The sequence below is a fragment of the Crinia signifera genome, chromosome 2, assembly GCF_055691185.1.
Source record: "Crinia signifera chromosome 2, ASM5569118v1, whole genome shotgun sequence".
Lineage (NCBI taxonomy): Eukaryota > Metazoa > Chordata > Amphibia > Anura > Myobatrachidae > Crinia > Crinia signifera.
In genome coordinates this window covers 347,208,291-347,230,245 of record NC_139218.1, presented here as the reverse complement: position 1 = coordinate 347,230,245, position 21,955 = coordinate 347,208,291, and the positions used below count along the sequence as shown (strand labels likewise).

Genomic DNA, 21,955 nt, shown 5'->3' with positions numbered 1-21,955 from the left:
AGGAAAGCAACAGGAGGAACATTTAATAAATGGAAACAAACCCTCCCCATAGTCCTAGCAGAAATTAGAATGACCCCCCCAACAGACTCTGGGTTATTCACCCTTTGAAATTTTAATAGGAAGATTTTTTCCCACACCTTGGGCTAAGAAACCAATGATAGTCCAGGAAGGAGATCTAGAACAGATTAGAGAAGAGTATGTTAGGTCCCTCATCACCAGACTTAGTGAAATTGAACATGGTGTTATTTGTAAAAATCTTTTTAATCCACAGGAATCAACACATCCTTTCCAGGTCGGAGACAAGGTCGTTGTGAAGGTACTCCCTAGGAACAAAGGTCCAGGAGATTTCACCCACGGTCCAGAGACAGAGATCGTAGCAGTAACCAGGACGGCTGTCCTTACAGAAGAGAGTCCAGTGTGGATACACGCATCCAGGGTAAAGAGAATCCCGAGTAACGTCCCGGATAGAGAACAGATCAAGGCGAGGTACTAATGGGGGCAGACAGCCCTAACCTCCTACATGATGGAGAAGACGACTCACCAGCAGATGAGGTCATTCTAGAATTCTGGACGATGGTGGATAACGTATATTATTCTATTGATTCTTGTCTGCCAGATACCTTTGCACAAAAACTGAAGTGGACATGACTGAAAAGGCAGGCGTATACATTTTCTGGTACAATTCTTTCAGCACCGAGGTAGCCGCCTACCAGATAGACTTTTGCACCATTAACCCCTGTGTCTCCAAACGATGGACATAGGGATGTAATAAGAATGGTCACCCAAATGGTATAGAACAGGCCCTTGTTCAATTAGCAATCTATATATTGATTATTCTTACTATTATCTGTATTGTTGTATTTTGCATTATACCATGTTGTAGAAAACTTGCTACCAAAGGTATTGAGAACACTCTTATGTATGAATCCATTGCCCCTGCACACGCAAATTCCCCTGAAGGCTACAAACAATATCTTGCTAAGCACAGAAATAAGGAATTCCGTAAGAAGAATCATATCATCTAAATTCATGATTCTAAGAGGGGATTGAAGGGTTAAAATTTTGAACCCATGTAGCATATAAGAATTTGCACGTAGAACTGTTCTCATTATGGTTTTTCTATGGCTACATTACAAGGTCATACTGTAAGCCTAAGCGTGTCTTATCTAAGTTTCTACTACTCCCCCTTTTGTGGTTTCGTATGCAGCGTGCACCTGCATAAACTCCCTTATAATGAAAACCCCCCTCTCTCACCCATTCTCTTGTGTATAATATCTTGTATGTCTCCTGTTTAATCTGCCCAGCAACTGTTAAACAGCCAATAACAAAGTACCATACATTTGTCCACACCCATGTATCATGTCTTTTAACCTACTGTTAAACTCTTAATAAACCAGAATGTTTCTTGACTCGCCACCGTGTGTTTGGTGTGTAGGGTTAAATCACATTCTCACTGGTACCTAAGGGGCCACCAGGTCGAGGGGCTACACATTTATCCTTACAGGGCACCTTTAGTATTTGTGCACGATTGGTTCTTCTAACCTAAGGCTGTAGTGTTAAGGTGCCCACACACTAGAAAGATCTGCGATCGTAAGATGTGCGCATAAATTAGCCTAGAAATCTTTTTTCCGTCCTGGACAAAAGATTTCAGGCAAGCGTACATCTTTACCAAAGATTTTTCTTAAGATCCCGTGTGCGTTCCTATGGATCTTTTGTTAAATCTTCTGATCTTTTGTGCAGCATGTAAGATCAGAAGATTCAGCTAAAGATCCACGGGAGCGCGCATCGGGCCAAAATCGGCCGATTTTCAACAGATTATCGGTAAACATCAGACGATACATCGGCCGATTTATCGGAAATCAGCCAATCGGCCCAAAAATTGTTCTAGTGTGTGGGCACCTTTAGATACAAGCTTAATTAGCCCTATTGTTTGCGTGTCCTTATCCTCAATGATATCCAGTGAGATGTTTTGAATATCTCTGTGTTTGTTTGTGTGTGTGTGTGTGTGTGTGCGCGCGCTGGTGGTGGGGTGCTAGCTTATTGGACCCATTTGCTTTTATGGGAAAGCCATCACTGCAAATTAATCCCAGCCTCCCCCAGCAGATTGTGTGCAAATCATGGGAGCAACTCTGCAAGGCAGTAGTAGGACACATCTGTGATAAAGAAAGTGTTTGAAATCTAATTGGTTATTCTGATTCACTAGAAAAGGCACAATCACTCTCTAATGGACAAAACCATATGCACTGCAGGTGGGGCAGATGTAACGTGCAGAGAGATTTAGAGTTGGGTGTTTTATTGTTTCTGTGCAGGGTAAATACTGGCTGCTTTATTTTTAAACTGCAATATAGATATCATTTTGAAGTATACCCCCCACCCAAATCTAACTCTCTCTGCACATGTTACATCAGCCCCACCTGCAGTGCACATGGTTTTGTCCATTAGAGAGTGATTGTGCCTTTCCGAGTGAATTAGAATAACTCCCATAATGATATTGGTCGACATTGACAGAAGGTTGACACAAGTTTAAGGTCGATGAATTGAATTTTTCAAGTTTTTTTAAAAAGATTTTTTACTTTACAATCCAAGTGGGATAAGAGTAAGAAAATAATAAAGTGTGGTGAGCGCAGCGATGCACCACGCCCGAAGCATGGCGAGAGCAGCGAGCCACACGAGGGGACAAGGTACACTTATATGGTTTCCATGTCAACATACTGTAGGTTCATGTAAAGTTCTCCATGCTGTCAGTCCCTGGAGAGCTGAATATTAGCTGCAGTGATATGCAGCTGTCATAGATATAAGTAACATGCTGCTCTGTTATGCAAGGGAATCTTTATTAAGAGCAACATAAAGATTAAAAACAACTTTAGCGTGGCGTCCATCTTTATACAGAAGATAGCACAATGTAAGGTTTCAAGTCGGGAAACTAGACACAAGGCAACAAGTGCAGCAGAATTCCTGGAAAATGCAATGTTACAGTAATATGAAGTAACTTACATATATAATTGATTTTTCAGATCTTCAATGCATTTACCGCCTGCATCTTCTACGCATACATAGTGATAGGATTTTTTGCACCTTTTTATGTCACAGCCAATAGATGCTCCATTTGTGTTGCAATGAGAACATTTCTACCATTTGCCATTGGGGGAGGAGAAAAAAATATTAACTGTTATTATTTATACTACATGGAGTGAGAATCAACACAACATAATAAAACAAACAACTCTATAAAACTAAAATAATATAACCATTTGGCACAGTCTCACTCAAAGGGGTCAATTCAATTCAGTGCACTGTGAATAGCAACGGGAGGGAGCCATGTTTAACCTGACTAGTACCGGCACTCTCCAACATTACCATAAACTGATTTGAATAGTTCTGAAAGCTCCTCCCGGCACTATTCACAGCACTCTAAATGGAATCGGCCCCAAAGGAAAAGACTAGTTTGTTTAAGTCAGTTGTGAGGATCCCAATTTTTCACTCAGATCCATTAAACCACCATGCATGTATAATAACTGGGCGGAAAAAATCAACACAAAAAAGCAGTCATGGTATAGAAGTGATACAAGGAGATATGGGGGGAATTCAATCAGGTGACAGTTTGGTCTCGCAAAGGGCAATTCACTGCAAATTCACATTTCGAAATACATATGTAAATCAATCACAAATTATGGCCTCAAAGTACTCCAAAATCAACTACTTAATTATATATTTTGGTGTTAGTACTGCGCTCTGTCACATGAATTCTACAAATGCTTGTAAAATGAAAAGTTTTTATTTTATTTGTGAACATGCAGGTGTTAATTTATTCATTAAATTTCATGAATAAACTTAATACAGTGTACAGCTGGCTGGCTGAGACATTTACTCCATCAAGGTACAGTAAACTCAGCTTTAAAATGTCATTACAACTATACGGTGTCAATTACACAATTACACAATAATCAGTTGGTAATGTTGTCCTGCACAATTATCCGTTCAATTGTCTGTCCAATCAATTGTACAGTGTGTGCACATAAATTGGATGGTTGGTTGTATCAAAAATTTCAATCCCGAATGGTGTATAAATTGTACAAATTCTTTAACCCCTTCCCGACATTTGACGTACATTTACGTCATGGTCGGGAAGTACTTCCCGACACATGGCATAAATGTACGTCATGGATTTAAACTGTCACCGCGTCTATAGACGCGGTGACAGTTTCAACATGTCTGCTGTCCCTGACAGCAGACATGTCCCTGCATGCCCAGGGGGGGCTGCGATGCCGCCCCCCCCGTCGGCGATCGCTGTGATTGGCTGTTCAGTGTGAACAGCCAATTACAGCGTTTTCTGTGTCACCGGCGAATAACGTTCGCCGGTGACACGCGATCGGAGGTGATTGGTGCTGTAAAGTACAGCACCAATCACCGCGGGGTGTAAGGGTGACACTGGTGTCACCCCACCTCACCCCGCCCGCCCCCAAAGGCCGTGATTGGTTCGTCGGACCGACGGACCAATCACAGCCAAGGAGGGGGATTTAAACTAACGGTGACTGCACTGCAGACGCCATTCCGGTCTGGAATAGCGTGCAGTGCGGTCACCGTGCCCAGCTGCCGCCATTTACTGACCTGAACCGAGCAAAATACTTACCTGATCACTGCTTCATCACTGCTTGTAGTGTGCTGGATGCTTCCTGGATCCTGTTACTACTTGTGACTTCCTGTGTTGTGAACTTGTGCTGCTGCAGTGTAATAGCGTTAGGATAGAGAGAGATAGATAGAGAGAGATAGAGAGATAGAGAGAGATAGTGTCAGAGAGTGCTATATTTTGTGCTGCTGCAGTGTGCTATAGTTATAGATAGAGAGATAGAGAGATAGAGAGAGAGAGATAGAGAGAGATAGAGAGATAGTGACAGATTGTGCTATATATTTTTTATATAACTGACTGCTGCCCCCCCTTTTGTGCTGATCAGTATAAATTAACTGATCAGCAACTTTTTGGGGGCGCAGGTTTTTTTATATATATATATATACCTGCTGCAGTGTCATAGAGTGATAGATAGTGAGAGATAGAGAGATAGAGAGATAGTGACAGAGAGTGATAGAGACTGCTATATTTTGTGCACCCCCAGCAACTTTTTGGGGGTGCAGGGGTTATTTTTCATATATATAACTGGCAGTGCTGCTGCTGCAGTGTCATAGAGTGATAGATAGTGAGAGATAGAGAGATAGAGAGAGATAGTGACAGAGAGTGATAGAGAGTGCTAAATTTTGTGTCTGCTGCCCCCGCCTTTTGTGCTGATCACTATATCTGAGGTGATCAGCAACTTTTTGGGGGTGCAGAGGTTTTTTTTTTTTTATATATACCTGTCAGTTGCTGCCAGTTGCACTGTCAGTTGCACCAAAGGTTGTGCACCTGCTGCCCCTCACTGGTAATCAGTGTCGCATCACTGATCACCTTTTTTTTTTTTTGTGGGGTCTTTTTTAAAAAAAATTTTTACACACACTGTGATTTTGTGGGTGTCCTGTGGCCACTGTGCGCTGATCAGTGACGTACATCACTGATCAGCTTTTTCGGCACAGGGTTGATCTATTTTTTTTTTTTTTTTGATCAAATTCCTGTTGCCTTTGAGCGCTGTTCAGTGACGGACGTTACTGACCAACATCTGTGCTCAATTTTTGGCGCAGGACCTTTTTTTTTTTTTTTTAACCCCTTCAATTTTTTTTTTTTTAACCCCTTCAATTTTCTTTTTTTTTAACCCCTTCAATTTTTTTTTTCTGCACTACATACACACTACACACTACATACCCCCCGGGTTGAAATAAAGTTTGTACCCCTCCCTACACTATACACGTGTTGAAACATTTCACTACCAGTAACACAAAAATAAAAATGGCATCCCAAATGTCATCCCAAATGTCATCCCAGTCATCCAGAAGAATGTATTCAGCAGAGGAGGCATATGCCATGCTTGCTTCTGACTCTGACACAGCCAGTGATGCAAGCGGGGAATTTGAAGGATTCGCCTTAAGCTCCTCTTCCTCCTCTGGTGATGAGGGACCCCCTCAAAGACGCCCCCGTAGAGCAGCTGAGACCCCCCCCCCCCCAATAATTGATCTCGTATGGACCCCACCACCAGACAATTTTGGGTACTTGTGTATTTTGGCGGCGCCCACGATGAGGATCGCGTCCATCGTGTGTGAAAAATCGGGTCCATCGGGTCCATCGCGTCGCGTCGTGTGCATTAACATGGCACACGACGCGACCGACGCGATGGACCCGATTTCTCCATAGGCTTCAATGTTAAAATATTTTAACATTGAAATCGTGTCGGTCGCGTCGGTCTTGTGCCATTATAATGGCACAAGATAAGATGGACTTGATAAAGTCCATTTTACATGGAATAAAATGGGAAATGGGCCAATATGGCCCATTTTTCATTGTATATGTCCCCGTCATGTCCAAATATAACTGCCCCCCCATTGTGAGCGGCACCCCAGTATTGACGTCAACCCGAAGCGTGGCGAGCGCAGCGAGCCCGCGAGGGGCGGCGGTGCGCGTCCTCCGACCTTTTCATACCCCTACTATCCACTTCGGCGTGGAGTTGAGAATAGAATAGTGTGGCGAGCGCAGCGAGCCACCGAGCCCGAAGCGTGGCGAGCGCAGCGAGCCCCGCGAGGGGACGCGGATACCTTCACAGGTAAACGCGTCCCTTCGCGGACTTCACAGGTGTCCGCGTGGCCACGGACACCTGTGAAGCCCGCGTGGGGACGCGGATACCTGTGAAGGTATCCGCGTACGCTCGCCACGCTTCGGGCTCGCTGCGCTCGCCACACTATTCTATTCTCAACTCCACGCCGACGTGGATAGTAGGGGTATGAAAAGGTCGTAGGACGCGTACCGCCGCCCCTCGCGGGCTCGCCACGCTTCGGGTTGACGTCAATACTGGGGTGCCGCTCACAATGGGGGGGCAGTTATATTTGGACATGACGGGGCCATATACAATGAGAAATGGGCCATATTGGCCCATTTCCCATTGTTTTCTATGTTAGATGGATTTTAACAACTACATTTGATCTTGTGCCATTATAATGGCACAAGTCCGACGCGACCGACAGTATTTCAATGTTAAAAATATTTTAACATTGAAGCCTATGGAGAAATCGTGTCGGTCGCGTCGGACGCGTCGTGTGCCTTAACTTTAAGGTACAGGACGCGACGCGATGGACCCGATTTCTCCATCGGGTTCAATGTTAAAAATATTTTAACATTGAAGCCTATGGAGAAATCGGGTCCATCGCGTCGTGTCCTGTGCCTTAAAGTTAAGGCACACGATGCCCACGACGGGCGCCGCCAAAATACACAAGTACCCAATTTTGAGCCCCAGGTTCCTGAGTTTTTGGCCATGCCAGGAATCCAATTTGATTCCACAGGTCTCAGAGAAATTGACTTTTTCAAATTATTTTTCTCTGATGATTTTATAAATTTAATGGTGGACCAAACTAATTTATATGCCCAGCAGTTTATTGCTCAAAACCCCACGTCATCATTTGCTAGGTGGACCCCTGTAGATGCAGTAGAGATGATGACATTTTGGGGTCTGGTGTTTCATATGGGCATAGTAAAAAAGCCAGAAATTAGGCAATATTGGAGTACAGATGTTCTGTACAGCACCCCATTTTACCGTATGGCCATGCCCCGGGCTCGATTTGAGACGATCCTTAAATTTTTGCATTACAACGATAATGCACAGTGCCCACCCAGAGATGATCCCACCTTTGACCGGCTATTCAAAGTCAGGCCGGTCATTGATCATTTCAGTGCCAAATTTGAAGAGATGTACATCCCAGATAAATTCATTTGCATAGACGAGTCCCTTATACATTTTAAAGGAAGGGTTAAATTCCGCCAGTACCTTCCCAGTAAGAGGGCAAGGTATGGCATAAAAATGTATAAGCTGTGTGAAAGCACCTCAGGGTACACCCACAGGTTTAGGGTATATGAAGGGAAGGATTCAAGAATTGAACCGCCAGAATGCCCCCCCTCCCTCGTAGGTGTTAGTGGAAAAATTGTCTGGGATTTAGTGCACCCCTTCCTGGATAAAGGTTATCACCTCTATGTGGATAACTTTTACACCAGCATCCCCCTGTTTAAGGCCCTTGGTTCAAGAGGTACAGCAGCTTGCGGTACTGTGCGCAAGAACCAAAGAGGCCTCCCAAAAACGCACATTGCCCAAGTAATGAGAAGGGGTGAAAGCAGGGGAATATGCACCGAAAATATGTTGTTGGTCAAATATAAGGACAAGAGGGATGTCCTTATACTGACAACAATTCACGGAGACAGTACCACCTCCGTCCCTGTACGAGGTACCAGTACCCACACCTCAAAACCTAATTGTATCCTGGATTACAATAGGTACATGGGCGGAGTGGATCTTTCAGATCAGGTACTGAAGCCGTACAGTGCCCTGCGGAAAACAAAAATCTGGTACAAGAAGCTGGCCGTGTATATCATCCAGATGGCACTGTATAACGCTTACGTGCTATTCCGTTCTACCGGCCAGAGGGGGACATTTATGCACTTTCAAGAGGAAGTCATAAAGGGCCTAATATTTGGGAACCAGCAGGCAGAGGGCCCCAGTACTTCTAGTACTGGCCCCCGTATTGTACCAGGGCAGCATTTTCCTGATGAAATCCCCTCCACTGGAAAAAATGGCAGGACACAAAAAAGGTGCAAAGTTTGCTATAAAAAGGGAATAAGAAAGCAAACTATTTCCAGTGTGACACTTGCCCCGACAAACCCGGCCTATGTATAAAGGAGTGTTTTAAATTATACCACACATCTATGGATTATTAGGTTCATAATTTCACCGTGCTTCGGGGGTCTTGCTAATGCCACATAGCACCCACCATTCATTCCACCAGAATCTGAGCCGCAAAATCCAAAAATCACTCCTTCCCTTCTGAGTCCTGCCACTTTTTGGTCACACATGAGGCATTGCCGTACTCGGGAGAAATTGGGGCACAGATTTTGGGGTGCTTTTTCTCCTTCATACCTTCTGAAAATGAAAAATTTTGAGCCAGAACTGCATTTTTGTGTAAAAAAATGTAATTTTTCATTTTCACTGCCCAGTTGTATCAAAATTGGTGAAACCCCTGGGGGTTTGAAATGTACACTATACCCCTAGATGAATTCCCTGAGGGGTGTAGTTTGCAAAATGGGGTCACTTGTGGGGTGGTTCCACTGTATTGGTGCTTTGGGGGTCTTGCTAATGCGACATAGCACCCACCAACATTCCACCAGAATTTGTGCTGCAAAATCCAAATATCACTCCTTCCCTTCTGAGTCCTGCCACTTTTTGGTCACACATGAGGCATTGCCGTACTCGGGAGAAATTGGGGCACAGATTTTGGGGTGCTTTTTCTCCTTCATACCTTCTGAAAATGAAAAATTTTGAGCCAGAACTGCATTTTTGTGTAAAAAAATGTAATTTTTCATTTTCACTGCCCAGTTGTATCAAAATTGGTGAAACCCCTGGGGGTTTGAAATGTACACTATACCCCTAGATGAATTCCCTGAGGGGTGTAGTTTGCAAAATGGGGTCACTTGTGGGGGGGTTCCACTGTATTGGTGCTTTGGGGGTCTTGCTAATGCGACATAGCACCCACCAACATTCCACCACCAAAAATCACTTCTTCCCTTCTGAGTCCTGCCATGCACCCAACTGGTATTTTTTGGTCACATATGAGGCATTGCCATACTCGGGAGAAATTGGGGCACAGATTTTGGGGTGCTTTTTCTCCTTCATACCTTATGAAAATTAAAAATTTTGAGCCAGAACTGCATTTTTGTGTAAAAAAATGTAATTTTTCATTTTCACTGCCCAGTTGTATCAAAATTGGTGAAACCCCTGGGGGTTTGAAATGTACACTATACCCCTAGATGAATTCCCTGAGGGGTGTAGTTTGCAAAATGGGGTCACTTGTGGGGGGGTTCCACTGTATTGGTGCTTGGGGGGTCTTGGTAATGCGACATAGCACCCACCAAAATTCCACCAGAATCTGAGCTGCAAAATCCAAAAATCACTCCTTCCCTTCTGAGTCCTGCCATGCACCCAAATGGTATTTTTTGGTCACATGTGAGGCATTGCCGTACTCGGGAGAAATTGTGGCACAGATTTTGGGGTGCTTTTTCTCCTTCATACCTTCTGAAAATGAAAAATTTTGAGCCAGAACTGCATTTTTGTGTAAAAAAATGTAATTTTTCATTTTCACTGCCCAGTTGTATCAAAATTGGTGAAACCCCTGGGGGTTTGAAATGTACACTATACCCCTAGATGAATTCCCTGAGGGGTGTAGTTTGCAAAATGGGGTCACTTGTGGGGGGGTTCCACTGTATTGGTGCTTGGGGGGTCTTGGTAATGCGACATAGCACCCACCAAAATTCCACCAGAATCTGAGCTGCAAAATCCAAAAATCACTCCTTCCCTTCTGAGTCCTGCCATGCACCCAACTGGTATTTTTTGGTCACATGTGAGGCATTGCCGTACTCGGGAGAAATTGGGGCACAGATTTTGGGGTGCTTTTTCTCCTTCATTCCTTGTTAAAATGACACATTTTGAGCCAGAACTGCATTTTTGTGTAAAAAAATGTAATTTTTCATTTTCACTGCCCAGTTGTATCAAAATTGGTGAAACCCCTGGGGGTTTGAAATGTACACTATAACCCTAGATGAATTCCCTGAGGGGTGTAGTTTGCAAAATGGGGTCACTTGTGGGGGGGTTCCACTGTATTGGTGCTTTGGGGGTCTTGCTAATGCGACATAGCACCCACCAACATTCCACCACCAAAAATCACTCCTTCCCTTCTGAGTCCTGCCATGCACCCAACTGGTATTTTTTGGTCACATATGAGGCATTGCCATACTCGGGAGAAATTGGGGCACAGATTTTGGGGTGCTTTTTCTCCTTCATACCTTATGAAAATGAAAAATTTTGAGCCAGAACTGCATTTTTGTGTAAAAAAATGTAATTTTTCATTTTCACTGCCCAGTTGTATCAAAATTGGTGAAACCCCTGGGGGTTTGAAATGTACACTATACCCCTAGATGAATTCCCTGAGGGGTGTAGTTTGCAAAATGGGGTCACTTGTGGGGGGGTTCCACTGTATTGGTGCTTGGGGGGTCTTGGTAATGCGACATAGCACCCACCAAAATTCCACCAGAATCTGAGCTGCAAAATCCAAAAATCACTCCTTCCCTTCTGAGTCCTGCCATGCACCCAACTGGTATTTTTTGGTCACATATGAGGCATTGCCATACTCGGGAGAAATTGGGGCACAGATTTTGGGGTGCTTTTTCTCCTTCATACCTTCTGAAAATGAAAAATTTTGAGCCAGAACTGCATTTTTGTGTAAAAAATGTAATTTTTCATTTTCACTGCCCAGTTGTACCACAATTGGTGAAACCCCTGGGGGTTTGAAATGTACACTATACCCCTAGATGAATTCCCTGAGGGGTGTAGTTTGCAAAATGGGGTCACTTGTGGGGGGGTTCCTAACTTTTAGCATCTTATGGTGCCTAGAAACCTACATGGTGCCTAAAAAATAATCTCATAAAAAGGAGGCTCCAAAATCAAGTAGGTGCTCCTTCTATTATGAAGCCTGTGGTTTGGTCAACGTGCACACTAGGGCCACATATAGGATATTTATGAAAACAAAAGAATTGGGGGAATCAATTTTTAGTCACATTTCTCTAGTAAAATCTACTGTGTTCCTTAGAAAAATGTATTAAAATTGAAAATCTGCAAAAAAAATGAAATTTTGAAATTTCACCTACACTCTGTTTTAATTCCTGTGAAACACCTAAAGGGTTAACAAACTTCCAAAATGCTGTTTTGAATACTGTGAGGGGTGCAGTTTTTGAAATGGCATCATTTATGGGGGTGTCTCACATACAAGTCCCTCAAAGTCACATCAGAACTGAACTGGTCCCTAAAAAAATCAGTGTTTGAAATTTTCTTGAAAATTTGAGAATTTGCTATTCATATTGTAAGCCTCCTAGTGTCCCAAAAAATTAAAAGGAAGTTGAAATAATGATGGAAACATAAAGTAGACATATGGTCTATGTTAGTTATTAACTATTTTGAGTGGTATGATTATTTGTCTCACAAGCAGAAAATTTAACATTTTGCAAATTGCTAAATTTTCCATTTTTTTCCGACATTTTGGTATTTTTCACAAAAAAACACAGACTGTATCGACCCAAATTTACCACTAATTTGAAGTACAATGTGTCACGAAAAAACAATCTCAAAATCACTGGGATAAGTAAAAGCAAAAAAAAGTTATCCCCACTTAAGTGATACATGTCAGATTTGAAAAAAAGGGCTCTGTCAGGAACGCAAAAACTGGCTCTGTCAGGAAGGGGTTATTTAGTGGTGGGTACCTGTTGTGCGCAACTTGATTGGTGGTCTGCGGGGTGGTTTTATGGGTTGGGTAGCTGGGGTTACCTGGGTCCCGGAGTGGGGTGCTGTGCCGGTCTAGCTGATGGAGCGCCGATAGCTGCGTGTGACACACGGCTAACTGTGCTACAGCGTTGCCGAACACTGCTCCCCGTCTGCTTGGAGTCCCGCAGCTCGCCGCTTCGGGATGCTTTGCCACCCGTTGCGGTGACTGTTGTGCTCCTTACGGGTCCCTCAGTGACTCAGTGTGCACACGCCAAAGGAACCGGAGCCAGAGGAAGATCGAAAGGGCGCTGGTGAGTACGGAGGATAGGAGAAGCAGGGCGAGTCACTGAGGGACCAGTAAGGAGCACAACAGTCACCGCAACGGGCGGCAAAGAATCCCGAAGCGGTGAGCTGCAGGACTCCAAGCAGACGGGGAGCAGTGTTCGCTGTAGCATGGTTAGTCGTGTGTCACACACGGCTATCGGCGCTCCATCAGCTAGATTCAGTGCGCAGGTAAAAAAAAAAAAACTTTTTCTCAACTACTTAATTATTTTATGCTTCCCAAATTGAATTAAATGAAAATTATATTTAAAGGAAAAATAATAGCTTTTCAACATTTTGGGTTTTTTGTTTTAAACAAAAAGGGCCTCAAATTATCCCCGAATCAACTTTTTATCTAATTTTTCATTATATTCCTTTGTAACTGCATAAACATTTGTAAGTGTTTTTCCTGATTTTATATTTGTTTAAAAAAATCAGCACAAATCAGCCATTGAACACCTTTTAAAAGGTACCTGACTTTCCTTATGCCCACTAAAAGTCATCTTGATGATTCTGCCAAGGAAGTTGTCACTTTTGAGGGGGTCTAAGCAAGGTTTACCCACTTTTCATGCTCTTTTCTCAGTTCATCTTATGGCCAAAATTTGCAATTTTGGGTGAATTGTCATTTTGAAATGAATTGTGTGAATCTCGGGTGCGCACAGAAAGAAAAATTCTGTGAATTTATAAATGCGTGAGTTTACCACCTTTTGTAAACTTGCAGCTAATCGAATTCCACCTAAGTCATTTATCTATCATGATCTTTGCAATGAGAGAAGCTGATTGGTTGGGTCAGAATACAAACCCTTTGTAGGCACTCTGGAAACGCCCAACAGTATATAGGTACAGGTTTAGGAATAGGGACATACTTGCTGCCCCATAACCACAGTTTTGCAACATTAGCTAAGATCACCAGAACATTAGCTAAGATCACCGGAACATTAGTTGCCATCACCGGAACATTAGCTGCCATCACCGGAACATTAGCTGCCATCACCGGAACATTAGCTGCCATCACCAGAACATTAGCTGCCATCACTGGAACATTAGCTGCGATCACCAGAACATTAGCTGTGATCACCGGAACATTAGCTACGATCTCCGGAACATTAGCTACGATCACCGGAACATTAGCTGCCATCACCAGAACATTAGCAGCCATCACCGGAACATTAGCTGCCATCACCGGAACATTAGCTGCCATCACCAGAACATTAGCTACCATCACCGGAACATTAGCTGTGATCACCGGAACATTAGCTACGATCACCGGAACATTAGCTGCCATCACCAGAACATTAGCAGCCATCACCGGAACATTAGCTGCCATCACCGGAACATTAGCTGCCAACACCAGAACATTAGCTGCCATCACCGGAACATTAGCTGTGATCACCAGAACATTAGCTGTGATCACCGGAACATTAGCTGCCATCACTGGAACATTAGCTGCCATCACTGGAACATTAGCTGCGATCACCAGAACATTAGCTGTGATCACCGGAACATTAGCTACGATCACCGGAACATTAGCTACGATCACCGGAACATTAGCTGCCATCACCGGAATATTAGCTGCCATCACCGGCACATTAGCTGCAGCCACCAGGTTAGGGTTAGCATGGCAACATTTTATCAGTAGTGACGTACTCAATGTCAATATGGTCAATGTTGATGTGCTGAACATGTCAACATTTTGATCATGTCGACATGACGAATGTCGGCTTCCTAACCATCAACAAAATATACAGAACTCTTCTGATGAACTATTTCTGTTTAGCAGTTTGAGGGCGCACTTTGTACCCAGCACCCCCCCCCCTATCTAAATGCATGTAGCTTTCAGCTAATATAGGTCCTACCAGCATTACCCATGACCTGTAAGCAACTGTACTGCAGATGATACACAGCACATTAATAAGCTCTTACCAGTTTGTTTGCCCTTTTTATCTCCTTTTTCACAGTGTCAATATCAAATCCTCCAAACACATTTTCCGACTCGGACTTCGCTGAAACCACTTTAGGCGAGAAGAGCTGGAAAAAAAGGAGACAATTCTTACCCCAGCTGCTCGGAAAAAGTTATATAACCCTATTTAGGTCCAACGTCTAGTCAGGCTCAACAGCCCTAGCGCTAGTAGCAGATCCAGTATTGAGCCACTTTAAAGTAAGAACATTAACATCGTTCAACATGCAAAGTAGACCATTTTTTTTAATTAAAAAAAATAATGACAATTCATTTAAACATTAAAACCAGACTGTTTGAATTGCAAATAGAAATTTGGACTGCAAAGGTTAATATGTATTTGCCACACTAAATATGTAGCTATATCACAACTGATGCCCATTATACTGTATCTAAACTCTGACTTTTTGGGGCTGATTCAGTGGTGGACGCAGCTGCATTAGCGCATCACGGCCGCATCACGTATCACCCCCCCTCCCCCCAGGAGCAGCACGGCGGCCATATTCCTCCCCACCCATGGAGCGGGTGAGCGCCGGGGCGCCCCCGCCTGCGGCGCTCTGGCGCCTTGCACCGGCACTGCACAGCTGTGATACAACAAGCAAAGGCACAAACTGAATGACATCACAAAACATAAACAAAACTATTCCTTATATTATTTCTTTAGTGATTGTTATATAGCGCAGAAAGTTCTGTTGCACTTTACAATTTGAAATAGGGATAAAACAAACTGGGTAGTTACAGACACTGAAAATGGTAAGAGGGCCCTGCGCGCAAGCTACAGCTGGCCATACATCAGAACGATTCTAGGCCTGAACGCACAATTTTGATGGATCGTGCAATCCATTGTGCGCACATGGTGAGGTATTTCGGTACGATGACTATGCATTGCGCAGTCCAGCGGTCGCTCCTATGATCTTTTGCGCTGCGCATATGATCAGTCGGGATGGCTTGCGGTTGTAAGCAGATCATATGCAGATCTTATGTGTTTTTAGTGCAGACGATCAATCGATCATACAACCTGCATACCATCTGCATCGTATGCAGGTGGTTCTAAGGTATGGCCAGCTTTACAATCTATAGATATCCTGAGTAACATCTAAATTAGTGCCCAAACTACTGATTCATTTAACATAAAATGCAAATTTGTCGACAATCTCTCTTTAGACTGAAATCCACTAACTAACAGCAAAAGAAAAATCTATGAAATGAAGATGAAATCTCCCCAAAAAGTGCTAATAATGTAATAAACAACATACATGTTATCGGGGTGATGGGTATGATATGCAATCTGTGTTTATGACGTAATGTCATACATACAGTTTAACATCAGTGGGGATGATGGCGGACAGTAAATAATTCTAAAAGAAAATAAATAACATTAACTTTCCCTCCATTGTGGGATCAGTGGGCTCCTTCTCTGTTGTGACATCTGGGACTATCACTGCCCCTCAGCTGACTGGGTCACAGAGAAGGAGCCCACAGATCACTGATCCTGGTGCAGGGCAATGTCGTGTTCTATAACTCAGCAATAGTATGGAGAAGAATCAGGAGCACAGTGGGTGTAGGGAGAGCCGAAGTATAGTGGAGGGGTAGTCAGGCCATGCGTACACATTGGCCCTTATTCACATCTGATCGCAATACAAATTTGTTCTCAAAATGGGCAAAACCATGTGCACTGCAGGTGGGGCAGATGTAACATGTGCAGATGTGTGAACATGTGTGACGTGAATTTTTTATGTGACGATTAACCCTTTGAGTGCCAACGTTGCTGTGAAAGATCCTCAAAATATCTGTAAAACATTTCAGTGACGCTCAGAGTTCTTTTTTTGGGTGCAATATTTAACTAAACTTCAGTTAATTGACTTGGCCGCACTTGTATTTATTTATACTAAAAGAACAGTCGCTGTGAGTGACACCAGTGGCGGATCTAGACTTCTCTTCTAGGGGGGGGGGGGGGGTTTACTGTTTAAACTTGACCCTCCCCCTCCAGTCCTGACTCCTCCCCTTCCCATTCCTGACTCCTCCCATTGTAAGACTGTCCCCCCCAATAATAATAGTAAAGGAGCCCATACACGCTCTGTTTTAAAGCTCCGTTCTGTACTTTGAAAGTACACATCGTATCGGATGGCATCCCTAGTGCATTCCGCAGTGCATGCACTGTGATCCGATACGATGTGCACATACCGTACTATGTGATGCGCGGGAGCGCGCATCGCATAGTACAGAACGGAGCCGGCGAAAACGGAGCGTGTATGGGCTCCTTAATAATAATAATAATAATAACAAAAAACAATAATACATTTCAAAGAAAAAACCCTGCATGGGGGTCTGCATTGCAAACACACTGTATGTGCAGCCGGACACACCAGCAGCCAGACAGTGCACACACAAGGGAGCTCCAGCCTGTGGCTGCTCCCGTTCATCAAGCGACTTCATCCTGAAACCGGGCACACACCCACCTTATGCCCCCCGGGCAGTGCTGCAGACACAGCCCACCCCACACTGTCTGTGAGCAATCAGGATGGCAAGCCACCAAATTTACAGCCCATCAACCAATAGGATGGCAGGATGGGGAGATAAAGCCACGTTATATCAGCTACTGTGGGTGGGCTTCACTAATAACCCCCGCAGCACATCGCCGGCATTCGCATTGTTAATAATCGCATATGCACTAACATATGCGATTATTAACTCAAAGGCGATGGCTGGCGATGTGCAGCGGGTCCCCCCTCCCTCCCTGAACCCTTACCCGGCTTTAAGGGCTCCGTTTCCTCCTCCCTGCACTCAGAAGAGGTGCAGGGAGGAGGAGGTCACTGGTCCGGGTAGCACAGCAGGAGGCTGCCCGGACACAGGTGAGGGGGGTGCGTCGCGGATCGGCGGGGGCGCGCGGGGCAGCAGGGGACGCGAAGGGAAACCCATAGGCTTCCATGGGGTTACGCCATATAGAACTGGCGCAACCCCCCGCAGCGAAGCCCCAGCGGTGGGGCTTTGCTGCATATTTAAATGCGGTAAAAACCCCGAAAACTGGGTTTTTACGGCATTTGGTACTTGTTTCCTATCTGGGCGCCCAGGTTTTCTACGTACGGCACCGTAATGAAATCGGATCGCATCGCATCGTACACATACACAATATTGAACGATGCGATGCGATCCGATTCGATTTCCCATAGGAAACAATGTGAAATGTCTCAATTTAGCCAAATTATAATAGGAACAATAGTAAATGGGCCAAAAACACCCCTGAACATTGAAATGTCCCCCCAAAAGTAGTTGACGCCACCCCGCCATCAACGTGAGCCCGAAGCGTGGCGAGCGCAGCGAGCCCGCGAGGGGCGGCGGTACGCGTCCTCGGACCTTTTCATGCCCTACTATCCACTAGGGGTGGAGTGAGAATAGAATAGTGTGGCGAGCGCAGCGAGCCACCGAGCCCGAAGCGTGGCGAGCGCAGCGAGCCCCGCGAGGGGACGCGGATACCTTCACAGTTATACGCGTCCCCTCGCGGGCTTCCCAGGTGTCCATGGCGACGCGGACACCTGGGAAGCCCGCGAAGGGACGCGTTTACCTGTGAAGGTATCCGCGTCCCCTCGCCACGCTTCGGGCTCGGTGGCTCGCTGCGCTCGCCACACTATTCTATTCTCACTCCACGCCCTAGTGGATAGTAGGGCATGAAAAGGTCGGAGGACGCGTACCGCTGCGCTCGCCACGCTTCGGGTTCACGTTGATGGCGGGGTGGCGTCAACTACTATTGGGGGGACATTCCACTGCTCTGTGGGTTTTTTTGGTGTTTCTGGCCCATTTACCATTCTTCCCTATGCTGATTTGGGTAAATTGATCCATTTAACATTGTTTCCTATGGGAAATCGAATCGGATCGCATCGCATCGTTCAATATCGTGTATGTGTACGATGCGATGCGATCAGATTTCTCTACGGAGAATAGCATGGTGCGCAATGAACTTAGCGGGCGCCCAGATAGGAAACAAGTACCCGGCATTTTTATTTTGGTGAATCTTGCCCTGGGTGAGAGAGGCGGCGTCATCACCTCCCCATCATCACTACAATCATTACTTAGTAGGTGCGGGTGCAGATGCGGCCGGCAGCAGTGAGGAGTATACCCCTCGCCCCCCGCAGTGATTCCACTGGCCTAAGGGGGGGCAACCGCCCCGTTCGCCCCCCGTAAATCCACCCCTGAGTGACACTGGCATTTTTAGCAGATATTTTAGGATCTCTTACAGCAACTTTGTCACTTAAAGGGTTAAGTAATGAATAGAGATCTATGCACTTTGCATACTGGTATACTTTTTAACCTGTGTAACTCTACATTCTGTAATACACCACTTAACCGCTAACACCTGTACCAACATCCATATATTCAACTAACAAATAGCGTAAAGTCTGTGTAAAATAGCTGTAAAGGTGCCCATACACTGAGGCGATTTGGTCCGATTTCGACCGATTGTGAGCAATCGGCCCGTTAAATCGGACCAAATCGGCCCTCCCTTACATGCCGTCGGCTCCGATGCGCGGTCCCGTGCGCATCTGACCCAACCAGGTGGTCGGACCGGCAGGCCGTTCGACCACCCGTTCCTCCTGACAGCAAGGCGGGTGGGAAGCAGGGACGCATGCGATCCATCACAACGGATCGCATGCGTCCATGCTGACGGGAAGGTCCCGGCAGCCTCCGTACACTGCAGACATCGCAGCAATGTATGGGCACCTTAAGAAGTCCCTGATGTATCACAAAGGATAGACTGTATACTTGCACTCTCCCTTACCCCATACACAAGTGATGGCTAGAGGGGCAGATGCTGCTTCTCCTTACCATTGATAGCCTGGGAACATAACTGATGCGCTCTGCTTCCAGCCAATCAGTGATACTGAGCAGCAGCAAGGTGGGAATCATGTGGCCAGACATGTGTGTGTTTAAGTGTATTTGTATTATCTATATATATATATATATTTTTTTTTTTTTATGTACAAAGAAGACACTATAAAACAAACAAACAATATCTGCTAACAATAATGTTATATACACAAATATGAAATAGTCAATAATGGGTGATATTTTTTTACAGGCAACCAAACTGGATAGCACGGAAAAAATATCAGAAAAACATCAGGAAATATAGCGAAAAAACTCTATTTTCCACTCCTGGTGTTTCTTTGAAGCTAATTGGATTCCCCCCAATGCATAGTTGCCTACCCTCCTGCATTCTGCAGGAGACTCCCTGAAATAGCAGCAATCTCCCTCTCTCCCTCATTAGTCTAGCAATCTCCCTCATTTCACCTAGCCCACATTACACCATTAAATATTTTGGGGAAAAGGGAATGAGAGGTAGTTACATTTACATTGATTCATCTGCACCATTTCCCAGCACTTTACCAAGTATAGTAGCTCTTGCTAACTGCTTTGGGGCTCATCTACATTTGGATTTAAGTCATTTTAAATTTCACACCCATGCTTCTAGGTGCCATGTTCACAAAATCTCAAAATGTCTCCATATATGGAACTTGACACGCCCTTTGGGTGGAGCATGACACGCCCCCTGAATGGGGCGCTGTGCAAAATTATGTTATAAACTATAATCTCCCTGAAACTAGTTTTCAAAAGTAGGCAAGTATGCCCCAATGTAAAGATTCTACTGTAGCCGATGTGTATAATAGATATATACTGTATATAGTCTTACTAAATGTGTGTGTTTTGCGTGTCTCTGAAACACTGCCATCTGTTGGCAGCGAGTGAAACTACATCTCTTTCTCTCTCACACACAGAGGCAATGACAAGGTAGCAGCAGTCACCAGGCTGTTTGAAAAATAACAGCAGGAATGTATTAAATTATATTGAATTTCAATATTCATGCCCCTGTATTTCATGTAAACAATTAGCTGCAAGGCAATCACAAGGTAGCAGACTAGCTTTCGAAGCATTTGCTTCAAGAGGGTTGACTAGTAATAAAATAATGACCCAATAACACAATGTCAATAATAAACAATAATAACAATAAACATACTACAGTAACCAGATGTGAAAAGTAAATAAGAATTACAGTCATAGATGATAGAGGTGGCCAGTGCACTCAGGCACCGGGGGGCTGCTGGGCCCGGGCGCTGGGGTTCCTCTCCGGGCGGTGCTCGGGTGATATGTGTTTGCGTGTGCGGCACATCATGCGGGCAGTGCGTGACAGTATACAGATGTATCATTGGTGCGTCAGGCCGCTGCCCCGCACCTCCCCCTGCAGCCACTCTCTCACCAGCGGAGTATATGTACATACCGTGCAGTTGTAGTGCGCCATGATCTCGCCGTCAGCCGTCCTCAGCATCCGCTCAGTCCTCGCAGTGGCATGAGGCTGGCGGCAGAAAGCGCAGACCCCCGCGGAGGACATGGTGCAGCAGAGCAGAGTCGCACACAAGTCGCTGCGACGGATGTTCCGTGTCACTTCCAGACTGTCCTGCGGACACTTTCAGTTTCGATTCGCGTAGCGCTGTACACAGTGATGGCGCTGCGGGCTCCTGACTCATTCCTATGGGATGGGCTGTGGGAAGTTATGGCTCCAGCAGCTGCTAAGTACAGCACTCAGCATTGCAGTTACTGTATGTAGCATGTGCATGGACACTACACTGGCAGAGATCCCCCGGGCGGCGGGCACTCAGTGCTGTACTGTACCAGTGCTGCTGGAGCATACAGTAATGGAACATACAGTAACCGGGATGCTGACACACGCTACATACAGTAACTGCAATGCTGACACATGTTACATACAGTAAACTGCGATGTTGGCAGCAGCCAGATAAGGGGGCAATGTAGGGATCGCCTCAGCTCTCCCCATACGCAGCTCAGAGACCACGCAAATCATTATTCAGCTATTACAGTTTTACAATCTGTAACCGAAATATTGCTGAAATCATCCAATTTATATGTATACTGATGGTAAGGGGTGTGGGTTGTTAGGTCTACAACAACATTAGGTCGACAGGCAGCAGTGTCGACATGGGTTTAGGTTAAAAGGACATTAGGTCGACACAAGCATTAGGTCGACATGAGCAAGGTCAACATGTTTTTTTTTTACTGTTTTTTTACCCGAATGTCGACATGGATGGACACAGTTTGAAGTGCACCGCATCCCCTCGCTTCGCTCGCGATGCTTCGGGCATGGTGCCTCGCTACGCTCGGCACACTATTTTATTCTCCCACCACGCCCTAGTGGATGGTAGGGCATGAAATACCACCTGTCGGCTCATGTCCGCTCAAAAAA

General features: G+C 45.0%; 1 protein-coding gene across 3 annotated transcripts in view; it reads right to left on the bottom strand.

Annotated features, from left to right (window-relative positions):
• Positions 1-21,389, bottom strand: part of LOC146057878 (uncharacterized) — a 77,096-nt gene extending 55,707 nt beyond the window's left edge. Inside the window, exons 1-3 of one of the 3 annotated variants that reach the window (XM_083169676.1) lie at positions 20,975-21,389; positions 14,670-14,774; positions 2,995-3,128 (exon numbers count right to left, since the gene is read on the bottom strand). In XM_083169676.1, coding sequence (XP_083025802.1) covers positions 2,995-3,128; positions 14,670-14,774; positions 20,975-21,085 — 350 coding nt within the window. In that variant the 5' untranslated portion in view covers positions 21,086-21,389. Of the gene's footprint in view, positions 1-2,994; positions 3,129-14,669; positions 14,775-20,749; positions 20,883-20,974 lie in introns of those variants that run through there. The other 2 variants (XM_083169674.1, XM_083169675.1) reach the window with 2 other exon arrangements.
• Positions 21,390-21,955: the final 566 nt, after the last annotated feature.